This window comes from Apium graveolens, chromosome 4, assembly GCF_009905375.1.
Source record: "Apium graveolens cultivar Ventura chromosome 4, ASM990537v1, whole genome shotgun sequence".
NCBI classification, from domain to species: Eukaryota; Viridiplantae; Streptophyta; class Magnoliopsida; order Apiales; family Apiaceae; genus Apium; species Apium graveolens.
Window position 1 is genome coordinate 5708223 of NC_133650.1, and position 20708 is coordinate 5728930.

Consider the following 20708-nt stretch of genomic DNA (forward strand, 5'->3'; position numbering starts at 1 on the left):
TCATCCCTGAGCGGTGATTGTAATATATTTGTATTCGTGTCGAAAATTATAAATTATTGGAGTTTATACTTAAACTCCAAGTCAATATGTAGGTCTTGATCAGAGTTTATACTTAAATTCGAAGTCAATATTTAAGTCTTACTTCAAATCAAGTTTGCCTAAATCATGATTAATAATTTTGATTAATTTTGTACTTTTTATATACATATTAAAAATATAATACTAATTAAAATCAAGACAATGTTATTTAAGCAAATAAATTTCTCAAAACCTTATCAAAATGATGTCACATAATATATGTCAAATTTTAATTTGGAACGTATATATATGTATGCGGTATCCGATGTTATTATTAAAAAATTTATGATATATATTGTGAACTTAGCATTTAGGAAAAATTTTGAGATTAAATTCGGGATACATAAAATTTTTCTTAAAATTATACTTAAAAATCCGCACATTTTAAATTCTTGCGATTGGGAATCAAACTCAAACTAAATGTAAAAATATTGTACAAACTAAGTTCAAACTGATAAATTGCTTTGATACACTTATCCTTTAAAGCTGCGACTTCTTCAAACATTTTAAGCCGTCCAATTCCATTTCAACCCCTAAACTTTCCTCAAAGATCGACCGTTATTCTCGAAAACATGTGTATATATTGTCGATATTTTTTAGCACGATCAGAGGTTCATAATCACATCAGATACTACTTTTACATGATCTCGCATACATATATAGGTAAACTAAAATTTTAGACACATCAAAATTAAAACACAAACACAAACACTCGAATGCAAACAATCCATATTATACACACGCTATTACAATCATGCATATAAATTACTAATAAATACATGGTATTTTCAGACACGGCCATATTAGCCATAAAACTTATGATTTGTCCTAAATTGTCTATCAATCTTAGCTCCTCTTGTCTTCTATAAGAACTCCATAATGTCCCCTGAATCTCTCCCCCCGTTTGACATTAATTTTTCTGTTCGGAAATCTAATAAGATATTCGTATCATTTCCTCCCTCTCCCTCTCTAATTCGTAACATTCGTATCATTTCCTCCACCTTGAAACTCATATCGCCGCCTCCTTAATTTGGTACATTGTTATAAAAAGGAGAAGAAGAAGAGAGAAACAATTTTTTTAACTAATTTTTTTTCCTTACCAAAAGTTCAACTATGGGCTTTCTTCATCAGCTATGGGACGAAACTCTTGCTGGACCAGCACCTGATTCTGGCCTCAGCAAGCTCCGCAACAACTCACATTCTCGTCGATTGTCTGCCAGTCATGTTCTCCAAGACAACGTTCCCGTGTCTCGCAGCATCACAATTCTCCGTTCTAACTCTGACATCCGCAATGTTAACCTTTCCCCTGACTCAGGCTCCGTGCCATCTTCTCCGATTACCCCGACCACTCCGGGTTCCCCATTTTCTCGTAATTCTTCAACTCACTACGCACTTTATTTATTCTGTGCTTTCTGGATCGTAAACTATGTCATAGTCAAAAATTGTACTTGTCATTATGATAGATGTGTTAAAGAGTACAAGATGTGATGTTGTTCGGGCGTTCCTCTAATACATTAAAGTTTTAGATGAACTGGTTACTTCCTGATGCACTGATGCACGTATAAAGTTGTACAATTGCATTTGCCTAAATACTTCCTGATGTACTGATGCACGCATAAAGTTGTACAATTGCATTTGCCCATATGAAATTTACATAAATTACCTATATTTCTGACATACTTTTATGGGGTTTGTTGGTATTTCAGCTACCTCGCCTCGTGGGGAACTCAAGAAATTAACAAGGAGAAAATCAACACCGGAAGCATTACAGCGATCTCAGCCAAGGAGCCCAACTGGTTACGATTGGTGAATGCCTCAACTGTCAATCCATGAATAATATGTACACATCATTGTGATCATGTTCAGATTTTCTAATATAAACATTATTGTGTCGTATTGCAGGATTGTTCTCAGTGCTCTGGATCGTTAAGGAGAGAAATCGACAACTTATTGTATGTAGACAAACCTATCAACAACAGATTTTTCAGTTGAGCTGTTGCACATGATCAATCTACATACAAAAGAAGGACAATTACGCGAATCTATCTATCTATCTATCTATACTTTTAAATCATCGCGGAGAAGGTGTTTTAAGAGTGGATTAGTAGAACAGCTGGCTTTCGGCAGGGGCCTTGCTTCCTCCATATATTAGACTGGAGTGATGCCCTAAGTATATCTTTTGTATCCTGTACATTTTTTTTTTGAAATTTGTATAAATTAACTTCTTCCTGTAAATTAGCAGGGGACGTGTAATATAATTCAACTTTACTATGAAGCTCGACTGCTTAAGTATTTTCTTGTCCAGTTTTGAAGGACTAATCATTGATATTATATTATGAGTTGCTTAAGGTGTTACAAGGCATGTGCTCCGTTTATATAGTCCAAAGGGAGGAGCCAAAAAAAAACAAAGAAATAGAAGTAAACCTGACTGGCGATTGCATGCAATGGGATCAGGCTGGTTTTGTTTAACAAAAAGGATTAAATTCCTGATTCTGTTAAGATATACAGGCTACATCGAGAGGTGTTGAAAAAAAAATATACTTAAAGCTAATGAGAAATATTTACTCGAAAGAGCGCTGATCCGTATGTTAAGGACAACCGGAAGAGGTTTTATTTTTGAATTATCAGCAGTCAAGTTTGGCAAATATATTTCAGAATCTAACGAGCCTACCTGCAGTAGCTGTAGCAGGCAGTGGTCTGTGATCTGTGTAATGTAACATTGTAACTTATCTAACCACGGATCGCTTTACGAAGGCCCTCTCCCAAACGGCCCGTCCAAATTACTAGCAACTACTACTGAACTAACTATCTAACTGGAAGTTAGAAACAATCATTAAAATGATACTATCACGGTTATAGATTTTTTTAAAAATTATTTATAAATTATTCATAATTTGATCAAAAATATATATTCAATTTCATCAATTTTCAATAAATTATTCAATTTTTAAAATTACTCGATAAATTATAAATCAATCGAATATTATATTTTTAAACTTTATTATTAATTATTATCATCCTCCCATCTACATCTCAATATATGACGCATATTATATTAAATTGTATGTTTGCAAGGAAATGATATATAACATACGTAAATGATCCAATAATATATACATATTATTTACGTCAAAATTGTTTTGATCATTCTAACATTTCTTATACGATTATTCAGAAAATTTATACTCATAAAAAGAAAATCATTTAAGAGAGAGTATCGCAATGAATAATAACTTCGAATATAATCTTGAGTAATAGGATTTTCAGAAAAAATTATGAATGTGGAGTTTCTTATTATGATAAAAATACAACTCATTTTACCCCGGCTCCTTCCTATACGTGGGAAAAGAATTTAGCATGCATAGCTTCGTTTTCAAAAATTTAAATGCTGGGTATCCTATTACGTGTAAAAAATAATAAGTAAGTAATATAAATAGAAAAGAAAATAAAGTAGAAGAAGCCGGCGCAGGAGAGTTAAACTTAAAATGTCCGGTGACTGACTAAACTGATTAATGAAAATGAAAATGAAAATGAAAATTAGGTAATAAAAATAATTGTATTCTCTCCCTCTCCTCCTCATTATATTCGCCGGTCAAACAAACCCTAGCCCTCTCTCTCTCTCATTCCTCATTTGTATCGGCCGTCAGATTCATCTCATGGACGATGAAGACGACGAGATCCAATCTCATCCATCTCCCTCTCCCCGCAGTGATTCTCCGCCGTCTCATCGTAACGGCCGCATCACCGTCACTGTCGCCGCCGCTCCTCCTCTCAACAACGCTCTCACCCTCGCTCTTCCTATTCAACAACAACCACCGCCACACCATCAGCTTCTTCTTCCTCCTCCTCAGCCTCATCTATTGCAACAGAGGAGCGGCGGTAACGGTGGCGGCCGTGAGGATTGCTGGAGCGAAGCTGCCACTGCGGTGTTAATTGATGCCTGGGGAGAACGGTACCTAGAACTAAGTAGAGGGAATCTTAAACAGAAACACTGGAAAGAAGTTGCTGATATTGTTAGTAGTCGTGAACATTTCGGTAAAACTCCGAAAACTGATATTCAGTGTAAAAATCGGATCGATACGGTTAAGAAGAAGTATAAGTCTGAAAAGGCGAAAATTGTTTCTGGTTGTGGTCCTAGTAAGTGGCCGTTTTATGATAAGCTTGATCAGTTGATCGGTCCGTCTGCTGCTAAGGTTCATTCTAGCGGTGGAGGTGCTGGTACATCTGCGGCCGCATTTGTGCCTAAAGGTGTGCCTATGGGAATACCTGTTGGTGCTAGATCACTTCCTTATTATAAACAGCAGCAGCAGCAAAGAAGGCAGATTAGTAGGCGAGTCCCGGTGGATTCTGAGTCCTCACAATCGGAGAGAGAGCCGTCTCCTGATTCAGCTGATAGTTTTCCTCCTGAGACTTATGAGCCTATTCCTAAACGGCCTAGGTTTCTGCAGCCCCATCGGGAGATGAATTTGAGGCCGGTGGCTCAATTAGGATGGAAAGGGAAGGAGAAAGAGAAGGATAAGCATTTTAATGGAAATGTTAATGCAAATGCTGGTTCGGATTGGGGTAATTCTGTTAGAGAGCTGACTCGAGCAATACTGAAATTTGGGGAAGCATATGAGCACGCAGAGACCTCAAAGCTGCAACAGTTGGTGGAGATGGAGAAGCAGAGAATGAAGTTTGCAAAGGAGCTAGAGTTGCAGAGGATGCAGTTTTTCATGAAAACGCAATTGGAGATCTCTCACTTGAAACGGAGGAGAGACGGGGGAGGTAATACCAGTAACAATCATCATCTTGATAATAATATTACTAATAGCAATAATAGTGACAGCAGTAATTAGATTTCGTTCCAGGGATATTAAGAGGGTATTGGGTTAGTGTTAGCTTGTCTATGGGTTTAATAATACCCCTGTTGTTGAGTATCAAACTTCTTGTATGTGCCATTTGTATTTTTTAAAACCCTTAATGTGTCAATGTTACTCTTGATTTAATGTTTCCTATTTTCACACTTGGATGTTAATCATTTAAAAGTTTATGTGTTTAAGACTTGGTTTATAGAAAATAAATATTTTTTGTAGTTTGTTACCTACTTGCCTTGTAAGAACACAAGTTTCATTTAATTTTGGAGACTTGGAATCTAAATTTATAAATGATCAAAATCTTCTGAGAAGATTCTGTTAGGATCTAGGATTTCCTTTCCAGTTTTCAAGGTGCACCACTTCCACAATTTAAAACAGACAGTGAGCTGCTAAAACTTATAAGCTCCAGCCTCTCAAAAATCCGAGAAATGTTGTTGAATACTTGGTATGATTGTTAACTATAAAGAAACTGAAAGCTCGAAGTCTTCCTGGTACACGGGATTTATGTTCAACCTAGGCCATGAGCATATTCACTATTCGGAGGGTTGCCAAATCTGGAATCTCCATTTGCTTTATAGCCACAGGCCTGATATGCATCATGCATCTGTAACATTTTGGTTGCATGGTGAAGAAATCGTTTACCACTTTGTCACTTCAACAATATGCCGCCGATTCCATGTCATCATATCTCATGAGAAGATTACAATTTACAGGTAAATATGCAAACACATATGTTAAGGAACTGAGAATATTCACTGTTTGGACGACACTTCATGTAGTTCTAGACAGGTTCTAGACAGGTGTCTACACAGGCTAGATTTATGATGGCCAGAAGATTTGAGATAATCACTGTATTCTTCTTTCTCCTTGTAGCATGAAATGGAGACTAAAACTCTATAAGGCCTTTCGAACATATATGGCCTAGGCAGGAAAGAATCAATTACGACATTGTGCATTCCTTTGTCATGAATAAATTTCTTCAGACTTGTGATCATACAATTTTTCCTCTCCCTTGAAAAAAGTCTTGTTATCATACCTTAGACATGCTGATATATGATTTCTCTCGAATTTTATAGTTTACATCGGGCTTTACCCCATTTCCTGCATACTCTTGCTGTATCAATGCAAGACCAACGTCGTCTATACGGGCTAAACTGCAAGATCAGGGAACAGAGGAAACTATCATGTTCCTAAACAGTTCACTTTTAAGTTTTAACATCAAATTTGCAGCACCTGACATAAACAATTGTGACTATAGATTACTTATCGGCTTATTCTAAAGGTTGTTAAACATTTATCCCAAGTCAAATCCCCAATAAAAAGCTTGATTTTTTTGTGCGTCCTTGAATTGCCCCCAACAAACTTGCCTATATAATTGGAAAGATAATACATCATTGGACTGATACTTGTCTAAAACTTGCAGCTCCGCGTTCATTCTTTTCTTGTCAACATTTCAGAGCAAGGGGAAATCAGAACTTAGATAACTTCCGAAGACATTACAGGCAACTATGTTTCCTCTTGTCAGATTATACAAGGGATGATACTTACATAGCAAATGCTCTTGAGGTAGGAAAGCTCAATATAATCTATTACTATGTCTACGGCAGTGTTATGTATATTAGGTAGATATGGGAAGCTCCTACATAATCTAGGCAATTATCTCTGTAAATTTGTTTTGTGCTATTGGCCGATTGCTATTGTGATTATGATAGAGACTCTCCACGAAACTTGTGAGTTGTATATGTGAGATAGACACTAGCGTAAATTATGAGGTTAGATTATAAGAACAGTTGTGTAAATAAGCAGCTTGATAACTTGTTTTGAGGTCAGATTATAAGAACAGTTGTGAGTTGATTACTGAAGATCAATGATGTGGCATGCAGAGCGAATCAATTACTGAAGGCAGTTTTGTAAGAGATATCTTGACGAGGTTCTGATACAAAGTTGTGAAACATTTGTCATCATATTATAAGCACTACATCTGTTAATTCAATGTAAACATTACAGATTTACTGTGCTTTGTGATCAGAAGTCAACTCAACTTTAGTAAGAAATGATCCTACCAGGAAGCAGAGCATGCTTCAAGGCACTTATTATATCCCTTTGCATTTGAATGGAATAATAGATGTCTGCAGTCCGCAGTTCACGACCAAATCACACACACACACACACACAGAGATTGTTGTAATGGTACAAGACAAGGTCAATCAAAAATATGGAAATGCTGTTGTTGTCAATGGTTCCATTTGCTCTTTCCGGAAAGGGATATGCAACCCTGAAGACACTTTGTCAGAAACTGACTTAATTACCCACAAAACATGGGACTATAAGTGTTTGGGTAGACTTGTCTTTTGCACATTCAAACTGAATATTTATTTGTATCTTGGCTTAAAACCCAAGTGATGTTCGATGGTTACGTGCTTCCCCTGCAAAGTTAAAAGAGGTTCGTCCCCCCCATAAGTTTGGCGCACATTACGCCTCTCTCTCTCTCTCTCTGAACCAATTTCTCTCCATGTAAAGAATATAATCTACTTCTCTCTCCCTTCATCTCTCTCTAGCTATATAAATATATATGGTTGCAGACTGCAGAGACAGAGGTCACGGAGCTATTATAGATTCTTTCTACCAGGCACCTGTGCTTATTCTCTCGAAGACAGGTACTATTAATGTATTTATATATACCGGAATCTTAATTATTTGTAATTTTTATGTATTTCTGATACAGAAATTTGCAACTTGTTCTAATGCGTGCATGTGTGTGTTTATATATGAAATATCATGAATCAAACTTTGCTGCCTTCAGTACAGACGAGTCCTAGTTTGAGTCGATATTTTTCTTATTGGACACAACCATATATTCCTCTAGTAGGTGTCCTTAAATATAAACCAAAAAATATATATTGAATACCGGAATGTGAATGCTCTTCCGACAAAAAGCACCATGATGTTATCAGGTTCGAAATTTTAGAGGTCTTACATCGATTTCCTTTGTGATTTTTGTCCGCAAGGAAGTGATATGACATCAAAACATTCCAATGTATATGGATGGATAATTTTCTCAAGTTTTCGTATTCTAAATATCAGCGTTCTGATCAAATTGTTTAAAATATTCAGGTAGCTGTCTGATGAAAAAAGGTTTTAGGGGCCTTGATAATATTGTTGTGCAGTACCTTGAACTGGTATCCAAGTGTTTGTTGTTTGAACTTATAAAGACTAATTAAGACTACAACTTGTAAATTGAAAAAAATGGCATCTCTTACACCTGGAGTTTTACTTAAGCTTCTTCAGAGTATTGATTCCAACATTAAGGTTCGCGGTGAATATCGCTCCAGTCTTCTGCAAGTTATAAGCATTGTCCCTGCTTTATCTGGATCAGAGTTGTGGCCAAACCAGGGGTTTTTCATTAAAGTCTCGGATTCTTCTCATTCCACATATGTGTCTCTATCAAGGGAAGACAATGAGTTAATCTTGAACAATAAACTGCAGCTTGGTCAGTTCTTTTACGTTGAGAAATTGGAGGCTGGAAATCCTGTTCCAGTTCTAGTTGGTGTGAGGGTTGTTCCGGGACGTCATCCATTTGTGGGAAATCCAAAGGATTTGATGCAGATGTTAGATTCCTCTCAGGAATCTATTCGAATTGACAGAGAAGGCTTTAACAACTCAAAAATAAGCCAGTTGGCTGAAGCAAAAGAGGAGAGTTCAACACAGAAAATTGTAATAAAGAAGGAGAAAACAGCTGTTGCGTCAAGGTACATGCAAGGTTTCTCGACATCTAGCAGCAAATTAAATAGAACTGACTCAACTGGTTCTGCAAATATTGAGAATGAGAGTGGTGCTGCATCCAAGAAGGCTGGGATCTTCAAAGGCAACGAACAAGAGCTTAAAGAGCAGGTATGAGTAAAGATTGTTCATTATTGGTGTAAGGTATAGGTATGGATATTTTAGCTTAGTGAGCTTTATAAGAGGATAATATTAGTTAACATAGCTGCACTTGTTGATGAGAGAGCTGAGGTTACTCATTACTGACAGTAGTTAATATTTGCATTACAGAATCGGACAACTCCTCTGTTGAACCGGATTGCCTCACAGGCTTCTAAGCAAAATTCTACTGTAAATGAAACCAAGGAGGTCTCAAGACCGAAAAAAGACCTGGACACTAAACGCACAACAAAAAAACAAGAAAATATCAATTCAATCTATATATTAGGCAGACGAGAGAAAAAGCATCCTTCAGGCACAATCTCCTGGCACTCTCTTCCTTGCAGGCTTTTGAAACCCGGAAAGGTGTGAGGTCTTGTCTCACTCAATATCTACCGCATGAAAATCATTATTTTGCTATCATCTGCTTAACTTTTTTTGTTTGATGTTACCAGGAAATTCTTAGAAGAGCAAATTTAGCTTCTTTGGTGGCAGCTGAAGCTCAAAAGGAATCAGCACAAGCAACAATTCTTGCAACTTGCCTAAGGTGAATTTTGAATGTGTTTAACCACTGATATAGACAGAAGAATTTCAATTTTCTATGGCATTATTAAAATTATGTTTTTCCGTACAGAAAGTTTGGTGATCTATCAGCATCTGCCTCACCAAATGACCCCCATGGTTGTCTCACAAAATTCTTTGCAATTTACCAGCTCATTGAACAACCAAATGTCACAGCACAACCCAAAAGTAGCCCGCCTCGTACTCAAGCATGTAAACCAAATAGGGACAAATCCAACAAAAAAGAAGGTCGAAAACAGGGTAGAAGTATGGTGAAGTCGCCTAAGCCCACAATACAGATAGGGGAGGCTGATAAACTAGAGTGGGCAAAAACAGATGGTTTGACCGAGATTGAAGAACTAAGAGAAGTACTCCTCAAAGAAACACAACTCTGGTTTGTGAAATTCTTGGAAGGAGCACTTGATGCTGGATTCCGAATAAGTAGCCAAGAAAAGAAAGGAAAAGCCAATGTGGTACAGCAAATGGAACAGAATAACCACATTGCTGTCACACTATCACTGCTTAAAAGTGCAAATGGCTGGTTGGATAAAGTAGGAACTAATCTGATTGTAGAGGGAAATAGCTTGGTGGAAACGGTTGAACGGTTAAAGCAGAAAGTCTATTCGTGTTTGCTTTTACACATGGATTCAATTGCATCAGCCCTGGAAAATCAGCCTGGACGTGCTTAAGTTAAGCAAAGTTCTTTTTACTCTAATTTATGTAAATACTATCTTGCTGCGATTCCAGAAATTAAAACCTTAATTCTGGAGAACGGTGACTATAACTTATGTGCAAGTGCAATATATTTGTATGATTTTGTGTGGTAAATAGTAAGACAGAGGTCGATGCACAGTCCCTTTATATGAACAAATGGACAGGTGTTTATTGTGAACTATAGTTTGCACTTGCAACATTGAAAGCCAAAATTTAGACTAGTGCAGAATATATGTACCTTGGTTAGCTAAATGACAACCCTGCTAGCTATTTCATTGCTTTTGTTAATCTGGGACAGGTCCCAAGCTGGAGAGCAAGAGCACACGCAACATTCTCAGATCATCGTCCTAAGCGTATGGCATGTGCCCTGCTTCTCCAGCATGATTCACCTCTCTCAATGTTCCGTGACATGGTTTTTAATCATCGGAAAGTTCGATATATATATATATATATATATGCTTAGGAAAGTTGTATGGTTGTGTTAGTTTTGCTGGTTGGCATGGTAGTTGATATTTCTGGCGAGCATTTGTATTTTGTGTTGAGATATAACTGAGATCTATGGCAAATGACTGTTCAAGTTGGCTGCCAAACACAAAATGTTCAAAACATAGTAGGGAAAATTGTCGGAACTGATGTGAAAAAATTAATAACATGTACAAATACACTAGATCATTTATTCACCCTAAATTAAGTAGGTTTGAGGGGTTTAAATTTATTGAAAAGTATAATTTTATAAAATATATTAAAAAGCAAAATATTGAAACAAAATAAACTTATTATTTAAGATGGAATGGAGAACTGACAACAAAATGGAAATAAGTAATTATTTAAATATAGTATTCTGATTATCGACATATAATATTGAAAATCTTCCCGTAATTTTCAAATTAATCCAGCTAAGTGGAAATTTTGGATACAACGATTATATTGAAGATTTAAATTTATAATCATCCATCGTCCCTGAATCTGACCCTGCACCGCTGTAAGTTATTAGTTATTACTCTCTCCCTCTCTCTCTCTCTCTCTCTCTCTCTCGGATCAGATCGTCGTATTCCAGAAGAAATAGGGGGCGGGGCGGGGCGGGGCGGGGCGGGGGGTCAATTATTCAGTTTCAAGGTATGTATGTATCTGAGTTTAGATATGCATATGTATGTATATCAACTTATAATTCTATCTTGCTTACTTCTCTTTGTTACTTTGTTATACATTTTCCTCTTATTTGTTATTATTAGATTAATTGTGCATCCGTCCCCCCCTATTTGTACTACTATTATAGTGTCGAGTTGAACTTAATTTTACACATAACTTACACTATTATAGTGTAATAGTGTTGGTTTGGAGTTGCTGTAAGAATCTACTTAAACTTGTGTATTACGACCATCATCACATTGTAGTTGATACATTAAGCTGAAAAAGGGAAACAACATTTATATGAACAACTAAAACGAACACGAGTAACTAACGTTGCATGCTAGTACTATCTATGGGTTGAAACTGTAGTACAAGTTATTAATTCCGTGTATTCTAATTTAAGTTTAGTGAATTGATCTATGCTATGTGTAAGTGCTTTATATACAAATTTCAACACCAAGTTATGAGTTGTATAAGAAATTGCCTCGAGTTTTTCAAAATAGAAAAACTTTGATGTTTTTCAACTTTACAAAGTTTTTGTTTATTGCATTTACTGCAATGCCATTTATCGCATTGAAGATTATTATTCTTTACTAAAATCTTTTAGGTAAGTGCTTTTCAAGTTAGGATGGTGAAGCTGACAATGATTGCTCGTGTCACTGATGGTCTCCCACTAGTTGAAGGTTTGGATGATGGTCGTGATGTTGAAAATGTTGATCATTACAAACAACAAGTTAAGGCGTTGTTTAAGAACTTCTCAAAAGGTCATAATGAAGCTTCAAGGATGTCTGTTGAAACCGGACCCTTCATATTCCAGTATCCTTTTGAATTATTCTCATTGATTCCTTTCATTATTTCTGAACTGCTACTTTCTTCAATCATTCTCCTGTTTATATAAATAGAATATACAAGAGCTTCTTTGTTCTTTCTAATTATATATATGTTCGAGAATTATCTTATTAGTTGTCCTTGTATGATGCATTTAACTGTATGTTGCATTTACTTATCTTAGAAAATGAAAAGCACCAACACTAATGGGAATTTCAACTGCCAAATTATATATAGTACTCAGTTATTTCTTTATCTTGAAATGTTGGAGCTACTCCCTGGGTAGCTAGCAAAGTCCTTGAATTATATGAAGTATATGAGGTGTCTTGAAAGTGGAGATTAAGGATGAAGTGGTTGCGAATTTTCCATTGTATGGTGAATAGCAAGTTTTCTAAAAAGAAGTGCATTGAAAATTTATATGAACATGGAAGGAAAGAAAATTGAGATTAAATAGCATTAGCATGTCCAACTCCGGATATAAAATTTTCCCAGAATAATGGTTATTTTCCACCATTAATCAACGGTTATTGGTCTTAATATTGTAAGAAATAATGGTTTTCCCTTTCTTTTCTCTTCCTCGTTATTCTCTGCTGTAGTACTTTCTAGAGCAAAAGTTGTAAAAAAAAAATTACTTGCTCTTTCTTTCTGGTATCAATGTTTTTGGTATTTAAAAGGAAATTAGTTGTAGCTCTGGGACTTGCCGCAGATATCATCTTTTTTGCTTATTAGTTGTGAGTCTGCATAATCTATTTATTATGTTTCATGACAATATGTGTTCCTTGCTGTCTTCTTCACATAATAAGGTTCTCTTAAATAGTATTTAATTGACTGTTTCACCCTCTACATCTTTAGTTCCTCAATGCAGGCTGGATTTTTTTTTTCAAACTGTTATATAAAGATGTAAACACATTTTTCATGTGCCAATGTAGTTTTTTGTCAGACTGCTATTTTTGTTTTACCAAGTTCATAATGCTTGCCCTCCTTCATGCCTGTTGCCATCTTATATGGCTTTTGTTTATCTTAACCTGTGTATTCAGTTATATAATTGAAGGCCGTGTCTGTTATTTGACAATGTGTGATCGTGCTTATCCAAAGAAACTTGCCTTTCAATACTTGGAAGATCTTGCAAATGAGTTTGAGCGTGTTAATGGGAGTCAAATTGAAACTGCTGCGAGACCTTATGCATTCATAAAATTTGGTAAATCTCGTGTGTTTAGATTTACATTTTTGTTTAATGATCAATATTTGTACCATTGCAGGTGTTGATATTTATTTTACTTTCTTATGTTGATAGATACATTCATTCAGAAAACCAAAAAATTGTACCAGGACACAAGAACTCAGAGAAATATTGCTAAGCTTAATGATGAACTCTATGAAGTTCACCAAATAATGACTCGCAATGTACAGGAAGTTCTTGGTGTTGGTGAAAAGTTAGATCGTGAGTTCATTTCTTTTTTTGCTAATTATTTCTGATCTTTTTTCTTACCTTCTCATGTTTGACTTCAGCAATTCCATATTGTTTTTTGTAATATTATTGGTTCTAGTTTAACACACTGCATCTGAATATAATATTCTTGTTAGAAACTATTCAAGGATGTTCCTATTGCGATATAGGTGGTGTTAAGTCCTATATTTTTGCAACTTCTGATTTCTGAATACTCAAACTGGTCTCTCATTTTGATATGGAAGGGGTGTATAATGTATAGAGTGTGTTTGTGTATTTTTGTTTTTTGGGCTTTTGTTGTACACCACTTTAGGTTTGTTTTTTCCAAGGCCCTAGCTTTGCTGTTTTGTTCTTATATTTAGTGGTTTAAATTTTGCAGAGGTCAGTCAAATGTCCAGCCGGTTGACATCAGAGTCTCGCATATATGCTGATAAGGCAAAAGATTTGAATCGACAGGTTAGTTCTCTTAGGTCTTACACACGTATATTTAGGGTGCTCATATTTCAGGCTGTTGCATCAGGGTACTGTAATACATTGTAGTGTTATGGTGGAGGCGTGGACAATTTAAATTTGGGTGTACGAATATCACCGGCCTTTTTCTTATTCCTATAAAATATGTAGTATTGAGAGTTGATATATATAAATTGAAGAATAAATATGTGTAGAAAGAAAAAGCAATTTTGTTTCCTTGTGTTGGAAATGTGAATGGGCTCTAACTTTAAATTTCGAGACACCTATTTATGTGTATATATATTGTGTAACAGATATGTAATTAAACAGATACACACGTAGTTTTTATTACGCAAGACACACATTGTATATAGGTATACAGGTGTTACAACACGCTACAACTTCTTTTCTTTACACACACAGTTAAGGCTACCTCCATTTTCTTTGACATACAACAGAGAGCTTCAGCTCTATCTTTCTCTTTGCTATTTTTTTAAAAATCTCACTTCATTGTCTACAAACTTCTCTGCAGTGTAAAATCATGCAAAACACACAAGCCTGAAGCCTTATTTATAGGCTTCAGCATATACAACAGCGCCCCTTACGTACACACTATTTGTTACAAGCCTAGTAACCTGCCTTATTTCCTGGAGCTGTTCACCACCTTTTGATTCTTCCTTTTATACCAACTGAACAAAAATACTATATAACAATAGTAAAACCATGTGAGCTACTGTAACCTGCATGCATGTTTGTAGATATTTTCCATCTCCGTGCACAGCTATGTGAAGTACTCTATACTTGCAATTTTGACCACCTTGTATGTATATAATAAAACAACTTCTGCCCACCATGATTTCAGGATCTTGTGTAGCTGTTTTATAGCTTCCTTTTTATGTAAACATGACCATAGTATATGGTCTCCTTAAATATATGTAGCTGTTATATTTTGGACTTTAACCTGCATTGATACAACCACCATATTTAAAAGTTCTTTTTCATGCACCGAAGGTTCTAACATGCATCTGTTGACTAGTAGGTACGAGTTAGAAATTCTAACTTGTTCGTGCCTTTTGTTGAATTTCATGTAAAATTTTATGGTCTTGTCAAGATTTTCTCTGAAAATTTATGGTCTTGTCAAGATCTTCTCTGAAAATTTATGTTGAACCTGGCTAGAGGTTTTAGAACTCTTGTTGCTTATTGGGTTGCCTTCTTATTCATTACCGTGGTGACAAGCCTATATCCAATTTAGTTAAATGATGATATTATTTCCCCCTCCTTTCCCGAATATGTCTCCTTCACCTCAATCTAGTTCACACACTAGTCACACTAATTATAGATCAGTTTCTGATTTGGGATGATGACATACCATGTAATTATTAAATATTGGCATAGATTCTTGTTTTTTCATTATAAGTAAATGAGTGGACTTTTTTTTTATTCGTACTTAGGCTTTTCCACAAGCTTCGCTTCAGCTATAGTTGTACATATTTTTTCTGTGAATCCAATGCGTATTAAAAATTTAACCAATTTTCCAGAAATTAAGAATACAAGATTCGTTACAGAACTCGTATTTGAGATGTCTGCATTTTTGGTCCGGCCATAATTGAGATGGATGAGTTTTTACATGAGTGTAAATAGGAGTTTTGGGCTACTAAATATTGGTGTCTAAATATTGAAATTTATTAGTATGCGCATTTGTAAATGTACATGTTATCTCTGTGCAGGCTTATCCGCCAAGCTACATAAAGATTTATTTAATATTCTTTTTACAAGTTCTATTTTATGATGCCTGGTGAATATTTTAATATGAAACTTGTTGCCATATGATTGATATTGAATTTGTTGCCGTCTTCATGACAAAATTTTATGTTTGTTGTTTGTTCCTCAACTTGCAGGCTTTGATCCGGAAGTGGGCTCCTGTGGCAATTGTCTTGGGAATAGTCATTCTTCTATTCTGGGTAAGGAAGAAGATTTGGTGATCTTCTGTATTGCTGCACTTTTAGAAAACCTGCTATGCTTTTTTGTTTATTAATCCGCCACTCTAAACTGCCTGTTCAAATTCTTGAGAAACCAAAGTTTTTGTATATATTTACGTGGAAGCTTTAAGGCTTGTAGTTTAAATACAACTCTAGAATACCGGAAAACTTTTTAGTCCTTGAAGATCTTTGCGCTTGTACTGTCTACTTATCAACTATTATTAGTAGCTTTGCATCTGGTTGTGCCTAGAGAAAAGACTGGTTGTTTTTAACAAAAGACAATCGTTATAATGTGAAATATTGTAGCTAGTCCGATTGACAAATTGGAATGAAGTTACCAGATTCCATCGGTGAAGCATCAAGCATGGCCAAATATACATGCTTAGTCAATAGAAGGGGTTTAAGATAATTAGGTGTCCGATTATACAACTCGTCAAATAAACCGTTGTAAGTCGACGTTTATTTAATGCAATAAGCGTGCTAGAAATTGCACTTGGACAAAATCTGACTAGGAAATTCTCGTTCATCATCATCCAAGAGCACGTACTGTGCCTTGCTTTCCCTCGTCTCTAAAGCTACGTATCTCTGCACGAGATCACAAAGACATTGTGAATAACTGTTGCTACATATGCTACAAGGCCAACAATAGTGATTGACATATTACTGTACAAAATAACAGAGACCTCGTCAAATAACAGAGAAGTTTCGAGTAGTTAAGTTCAAGCATAGTTTCAGCAAACATAAACTTGTTGTTTTGAACCTGATTATGTCCACAAGATTCTATTAAAAGTAATGGCTGACAAATTGCAATTTAGGTGCCTACATTATTTTGGTTCTGTACTTTATTCGACAATTTTATGAATTCCGCGTTTTAATGGACATAATATATATTTTTAAGTATTTAAGGGTAAATTCGAATATCATTATTTATCTAATTAAATAAGTCAAACTTAATTAATCCCATTAACCACATATTATAAATTAAACTAGAGACATGTAATGTATCATATTCATTATAATTTAATTCAGGTTTCATTAATTAATAAGCAGACTATTATAACAAATCAATATCTGAGCGCGACCACGTATTTCATATTTTAACTCACACAAAAGGCCAAGAGGGTTAAATTTTTTCTAAATCATTTATATTTCTCATACGATTTATAATGTATCAGAAATACACTTTTATGATTACCCGACCAGAAATAACTTTTAATGTAATCAAATTTATTAATTCTTTTATAGAAATATAATGATTTCAAGTTTAAGAACCGTTACATCATTATCAGTACGAGAATTACTTATGACACAACATACATGTAAAATCTCACATTGGGTCTGTGCACCACCATGTACATTACATTTTAGTATTACTATACATATAATCAATGAGATTTGATTATTAGTCAATTAACACACTAGTCTTATGGGCCATTTGATAAATGTTAACCATATTTTAGGAACGGTTAAAATTTCGGAATAATATAATTTCTGAATTATTGAAAAAAGATCATTTGTTAAATATGAATCATACATTTTGAATAAATAAAACATTTAAGAGTTAATACATGTTGCAATGATATATAAAATTATTATGATATTATCATTTTTTTATCGTAGTAAATCCGCAGCTGTTACCATTCCCCTCTGTTATAGGGAGAATTTCGTATAACAATATTGTGGAGGTTAATGGGCGGAACAAAGATCAAGGACGGTGTTTGAGGGCGGAGGAAGGTTGTTTGGTGGTGGCTGAGCTTGTATGTGGACTCCTTAAGAAAGAATAGGGTTTGTTATTCTCCGTCAAGTGTCGACTCATGTCTCATACAAGTGCCTACGTACCCTATTTATAGGAATCAAGCCTCACGTAGTTCTTGGGGAACAAGTCACGTAGGCTAGGGTTAGGACTCTTCAGCCCGTGTAGCCAAGCCCACGATAAAGTCAGGCCTTCAGCCAATTAGTCACGTAAATCTCGATCGGCTCCACACGCTTCCTACAATCTCGCGGCATCTCCGCAATCCTTCCCGTGATTGTAGGAACAACCCGTGTCGATCCCGAAATCTACGAGCAACTCAGTCATCTATGAGTCACTTTCCATGTTGTACACAAAGTCTTTCGATGCGGCCCGGCCTGGTCACCTCGGCCCGCACCGCCTTCAAACAATAAATATAATCTTACCTCTGTTTCTATAAGATGTGGGCTCATGAGCTCAGCCCGCGTATGGGCAGCTAAGCCCACCTCGCATGAAGGCACCTGAGCCCACCTCGCGTGGGCACAACCGAGCTCGGCTCGCATATGAGAGCCCAAATGACAAATATGAGCTCACCTTACATGTGTGAGCCCAGCTCGCATGTCCTCACTTGAGCCCAGCTCGCATGTTTGAGCCCAGCTCTCATATCATGAGCCCAGCTCGCATGTAAACTCAGCTCGCATGTTACGAGCCCAGCCCGCATGTGAACCCAGCTCACATGTTGCGAGCCCAGCCCGCATGTGCTGGCCCAAGTCATATAAATCCATGGTTCTAGCCCACACACAAGAGTCCAGCTATTTAATGCACCCACAGGGACCTGTTTAGGGCCCATGGCCGAAAGCGGGCATAACAACTACCCCCCAAAATTCCTGGTCGCATCTTGAGGCTAGGTATTTTCTAATCTTTTTATGGCCTCGCAAGTGTGAGCCCACCAGGCCGCACCAAGCCGCCTCGCGTGTCTCGCCTCGCATGCCTTTCAACTTTGCATTCATTTTGACAGCCGTTGGACAGCTGGCGTGGGGATTCGTGTCATCTTATGAGATGACGACACGTGTCGCCTCCTCCTTTCTCTCTCCTATCCCCTATAAATATGTGAGATTCCAATTCATTTCTCACATTTCCAAGAACACTTCCTGAATTGCTGCTCAATTTGCTCAAGGATCTACCACGGCGAAGATTATCATTTCAACAAGAACCGTCTACCGGCGGCGATATTCTCCGGGACCAGATTCATCAGGATCTTCATACACCTCTCCCACAGGTACTCTTCGATTCGAGCCCGTTTTTTATTCATGCTTTATTCACGCACACCATGCGAGCACACACCACCTGTTCGATGCGAGTTCACACACAACCACAACGCGCGATGCGAGTCCTTTTGCTCGTTTAGATACTTAGGTGCGATCCCGTGTGAGATGTGAGGACACTTAGGTGCGATCCCATATTTGTTTTTTTTTTTTTTTTTTTTTAGGGCCACACACTAATTTTTACCATCTTTTACAGATGTCGAGTGCGTCTTCAGCTCGCTCCTATGGATCATCTCGCTCTTCCTCGAGCCCGGCTCGCACCTCTGCTAGCCCGGCTTGCTCTTCAGCTACTCCATCTCCATTAAACCAATACCCTCCTGAGCAACGAGGCTCCAAGGACTTCCAACGCGAGCTGACCTCTCTTTCTGGTCGTCTTAGCCAACCTATCTCTCCCGGCTCAGCTGTCACCCCTCAAGGGGCTTTGAACATTGCCAGAGTTGAGAACTCGATGCGAGCAGCTGGATCCGGCTCGCTTGATATTCACCTTGACCCGAACCCTGAGGATTTTACCAGGGAGAAGAATATATATAATTGGAGAAATAGGCCCGTGGACCTCTCTCATATTCCAGCCTCCCTTGGGGTAGAAGAGCTGCTAAACCGCGAGCCTGCTCCCTTGGATAAAGACCGAGCCGAGGAGATTTTAAGAGAAATGGCTGAAGAGAGGGCAGCCCGTCTGAGGCAAGCAGCAGCTAACCACCTCGACCCCATTCACCTTGATTCAGAATCAACTGACAGCGACCTGGGGAGTGCATACTATGACACCAGGAAGAAAGGAAAAGAGCCTGTAGCTGCTGAATATCCCATCCTGGGACTCGAGGGTGAAGAGGACGACTCACATTGGTCCTATGACTCTCCTCAGAGCGAGGAGGTGGCAGATGTTACAAGTCAGTACAAGATTTGTAACTATAATTATGCCCCCGCGGCTTCTCCTGAGCCTTATGTGCCTCCTGCCCAGCCCGAGCTCGAGGGTGAGATTGTTTTCAAAAGGCAGATCATTCCTGATGGGGAGGAGAGCTCAACTGCAAACGAGGAGGTTAAGGTGCTCGCTTGTCGCGACCTGCCTACCTCGCTGACTCAGAAACATCTGGCCGAGCACATTGAGCAGTTTCAGCTCGAGGGCCATATAGTCTTGCCCCTACCTCATATGAGATGCTATAGATTCAATCACTCAGAGAATGGAGGCAGGGTGCCTCGCATGGTCTTGTCCACCTTCCTATTAAGGCTGGGAATCTCCTCTCCTCTCCATCCCTTCATCAAAAATGTTTGCGAGTACTTCCAGCTCGCACCCCTTCAGATCAATCCAAACGGATACCGGGCCGCCCTCGCATTGTACATCATGTACCACAAATGCGGGTACCCTTCTCTAACCGCGAGGCAGCTGGGTTACTTCCTCCATTTGAAGCATTCTCCTAACGACTTTGGATATTTCTACTTCTCTGTCTGGCCGTGCTTCAACAAGAAGAACCTCATCCACAACGGGCCGAGCAACTCAGGGAAGTGGAAAAGCCCTTACTTCTATATCCACGAGGTGCCTCGAGTCCAGACTCATTTTTATTATAATCCATGTAAGTTTTCTCCTGCCCGCTCTCGTCTCTTCTACCATAGCTCTTTCCTTTTAACAAGAATTTCTTTCATCTCCAGCCACCCCGCCTCGCACTGTCCTTGTGGGACAGGAAAAGATAAACGCGGACA

At 37.5% G+C, this 20708-nt stretch overlaps 4 protein-coding genes across 7 annotated transcripts; all 4 read left to right on the forward strand.

The window, feature by feature from the left end:
* The first annotated feature begins 888 nt into the window (after positions 1 to 888).
* Positions 889 to 2353, forward strand: LOC141716616 (dormancy-associated protein homolog 4). The gene is made up of 3 exons (XM_074518801.1): positions 889 to 1447; positions 1785 to 1884; positions 1981 to 2353. The coding sequence occupies exons 1-3, from the start codon at positions 1192 to 1194 to the stop codon at positions 2006 to 2008; spliced, it is 384 nt and encodes a 127-aa protein (XP_074374902.1). The 5' UTR covers positions 889 to 1191; the 3' UTR covers positions 2009 to 2353.
* Positions 2354 to 3562: 1209 nt separating this feature from the next.
* LOC141717590 (trihelix transcription factor ASIL2-like) lies at positions 3563 to 5081 on the forward strand. The gene has a single exon (XM_074519734.1). It carries the CDS (start codon positions 3735 to 3737, stop codon positions 4914 to 4916), a length of 1182 nt encoding a protein of 393 aa, XP_074375835.1. The 5' UTR covers positions 3563 to 3734; the 3' UTR covers positions 4917 to 5081.
* A 115-nt stretch (positions 5082 to 5196) lies between these two features.
* LOC141717589 (uncharacterized) lies at positions 5197 to 10813 on the forward strand. 2 transcript variants are annotated; one of them, XM_074519733.1, is made up of 6 exons: positions 5197 to 7377; positions 7517 to 7591; positions 8049 to 8825; positions 8985 to 9218; positions 9308 to 9399; positions 9487 to 10813. In XM_074519733.1, the coding sequence occupies exons 3-6, from the start codon at positions 8181 to 8183 to the stop codon at positions 10100 to 10102; spliced, it is 1587 nt and encodes a 528-aa protein (XP_074375834.1). In that variant the 5' UTR covers positions 5197 to 7377; positions 7517 to 7591; positions 8049 to 8180; the 3' UTR covers positions 10103 to 10813. The 2 variants fall into 2 exon arrangements, with proteins under 2 accessions (XP_074375834.1, XP_074375833.1); XM_074519732.1 differs by having other exon boundaries at positions 5197 to 7591.
* Positions 10814 to 10964: 151 nt separating this feature from the next.
* On the forward strand, positions 10965 to 16197 carry LOC141717591 (25.3 kDa vesicle transport protein SEC22-1-like). 3 transcript variants are annotated; one of them, XM_074519737.1, is made up of 6 exons: positions 10965 to 11109; positions 11882 to 12074; positions 13124 to 13284; positions 13381 to 13527; positions 13913 to 13989; positions 15882 to 16197. In XM_074519737.1, exons 2-6 carry the CDS (start codon positions 11887 to 11889, stop codon positions 15963 to 15965), a joined length of 657 nt encoding a protein of 218 aa, XP_074375838.1. In that variant the 5' UTR covers positions 10965 to 11109; positions 11882 to 11886; the 3' UTR covers positions 15966 to 16197. The 3 variants fall into 3 exon arrangements, with proteins under 3 accessions (XP_074375838.1, XP_074375836.1, XP_074375837.1); XM_074519735.1 differs by having other exon boundaries at positions 10977 to 11109; positions 11866 to 12074; XM_074519736.1 differs by having other exon boundaries at positions 11025 to 11243; positions 11866 to 12074.
* The last annotated feature ends 4511 nt before the right edge of the window (positions 16198 to 20708 follow it).

What these genes read in the sequence shown, in the direction of transcription:
- LOC141716616 (XM_074518801.1), top strand. Translation starts at nt 1,192, where the DNA reads ATGGGCTTTCTTCATCAGCTATGGGACGAAACTCTTGCTGGACCAGCA. An exon ending in TCCGGGTTCCCCATTTTCTC is followed by an intron (nt 1,448 to 1,784) that starts GTAATTCTTCAA and finishes TTGGTATTTCAG; the next exon opens with CTACCTCGCCTCGTGGGGAA. An exon ending in AGCCCAACTGGTTACGATTG is followed by an intron (nt 1,885 to 1,980) that starts GTGAATGCCTCA and finishes GTCGTATTGCAG; the next exon opens with GATTGTTCTCAGTGCTCTGG.
- LOC141717591 (XM_074519737.1), top strand. Translation starts at nt 11,887, where the DNA reads ATGGTGAAGCTGACAATGATTGCTCGTGTCACTGATGGTCTCCCACTA. An exon ending in TTATGCATTCATAAAATTTG is followed by an intron (nt 13,285 to 13,380) that starts GTAAATCTCGTG and finishes TTATGTTGATAG; the next exon opens with ATACATTCATTCAGAAAACC. An exon ending in CAAAAGATTTGAATCGACAG is followed by an intron (nt 13,990 to 15,881) that starts GTTAGTTCTCTT and finishes CTCAACTTGCAG; the next exon opens with GCTTTGATCCGGAAGTGGGC.
- LOC141717590 (XM_074519734.1), top strand. Translation starts at nt 3,735, where the DNA reads ATGGACGATGAAGACGACGAGATCCAATCTCATCCATCTCCCTCTCCC.
- LOC141717589 (XM_074519732.1), top strand. Translation starts at nt 8,181, where the DNA reads ATGGCATCTCTTACACCTGGAGTTTTACTTAAGCTTCTTCAGAGTATT. An exon ending in AACAAGAGCTTAAAGAGCAG is followed by an intron (nt 8,826 to 8,984) that starts GTATGAGTAAAG and finishes TTTGCATTACAG; the next exon opens with AATCGGACAACTCCTCTGTT. An exon ending in ATTCTTGCAACTTGCCTAAG is followed by an intron (nt 9,400 to 9,486) that starts GTGAATTTTGAA and finishes TTTTCCGTACAG; the next exon opens with AAAGTTTGGTGATCTATCAG.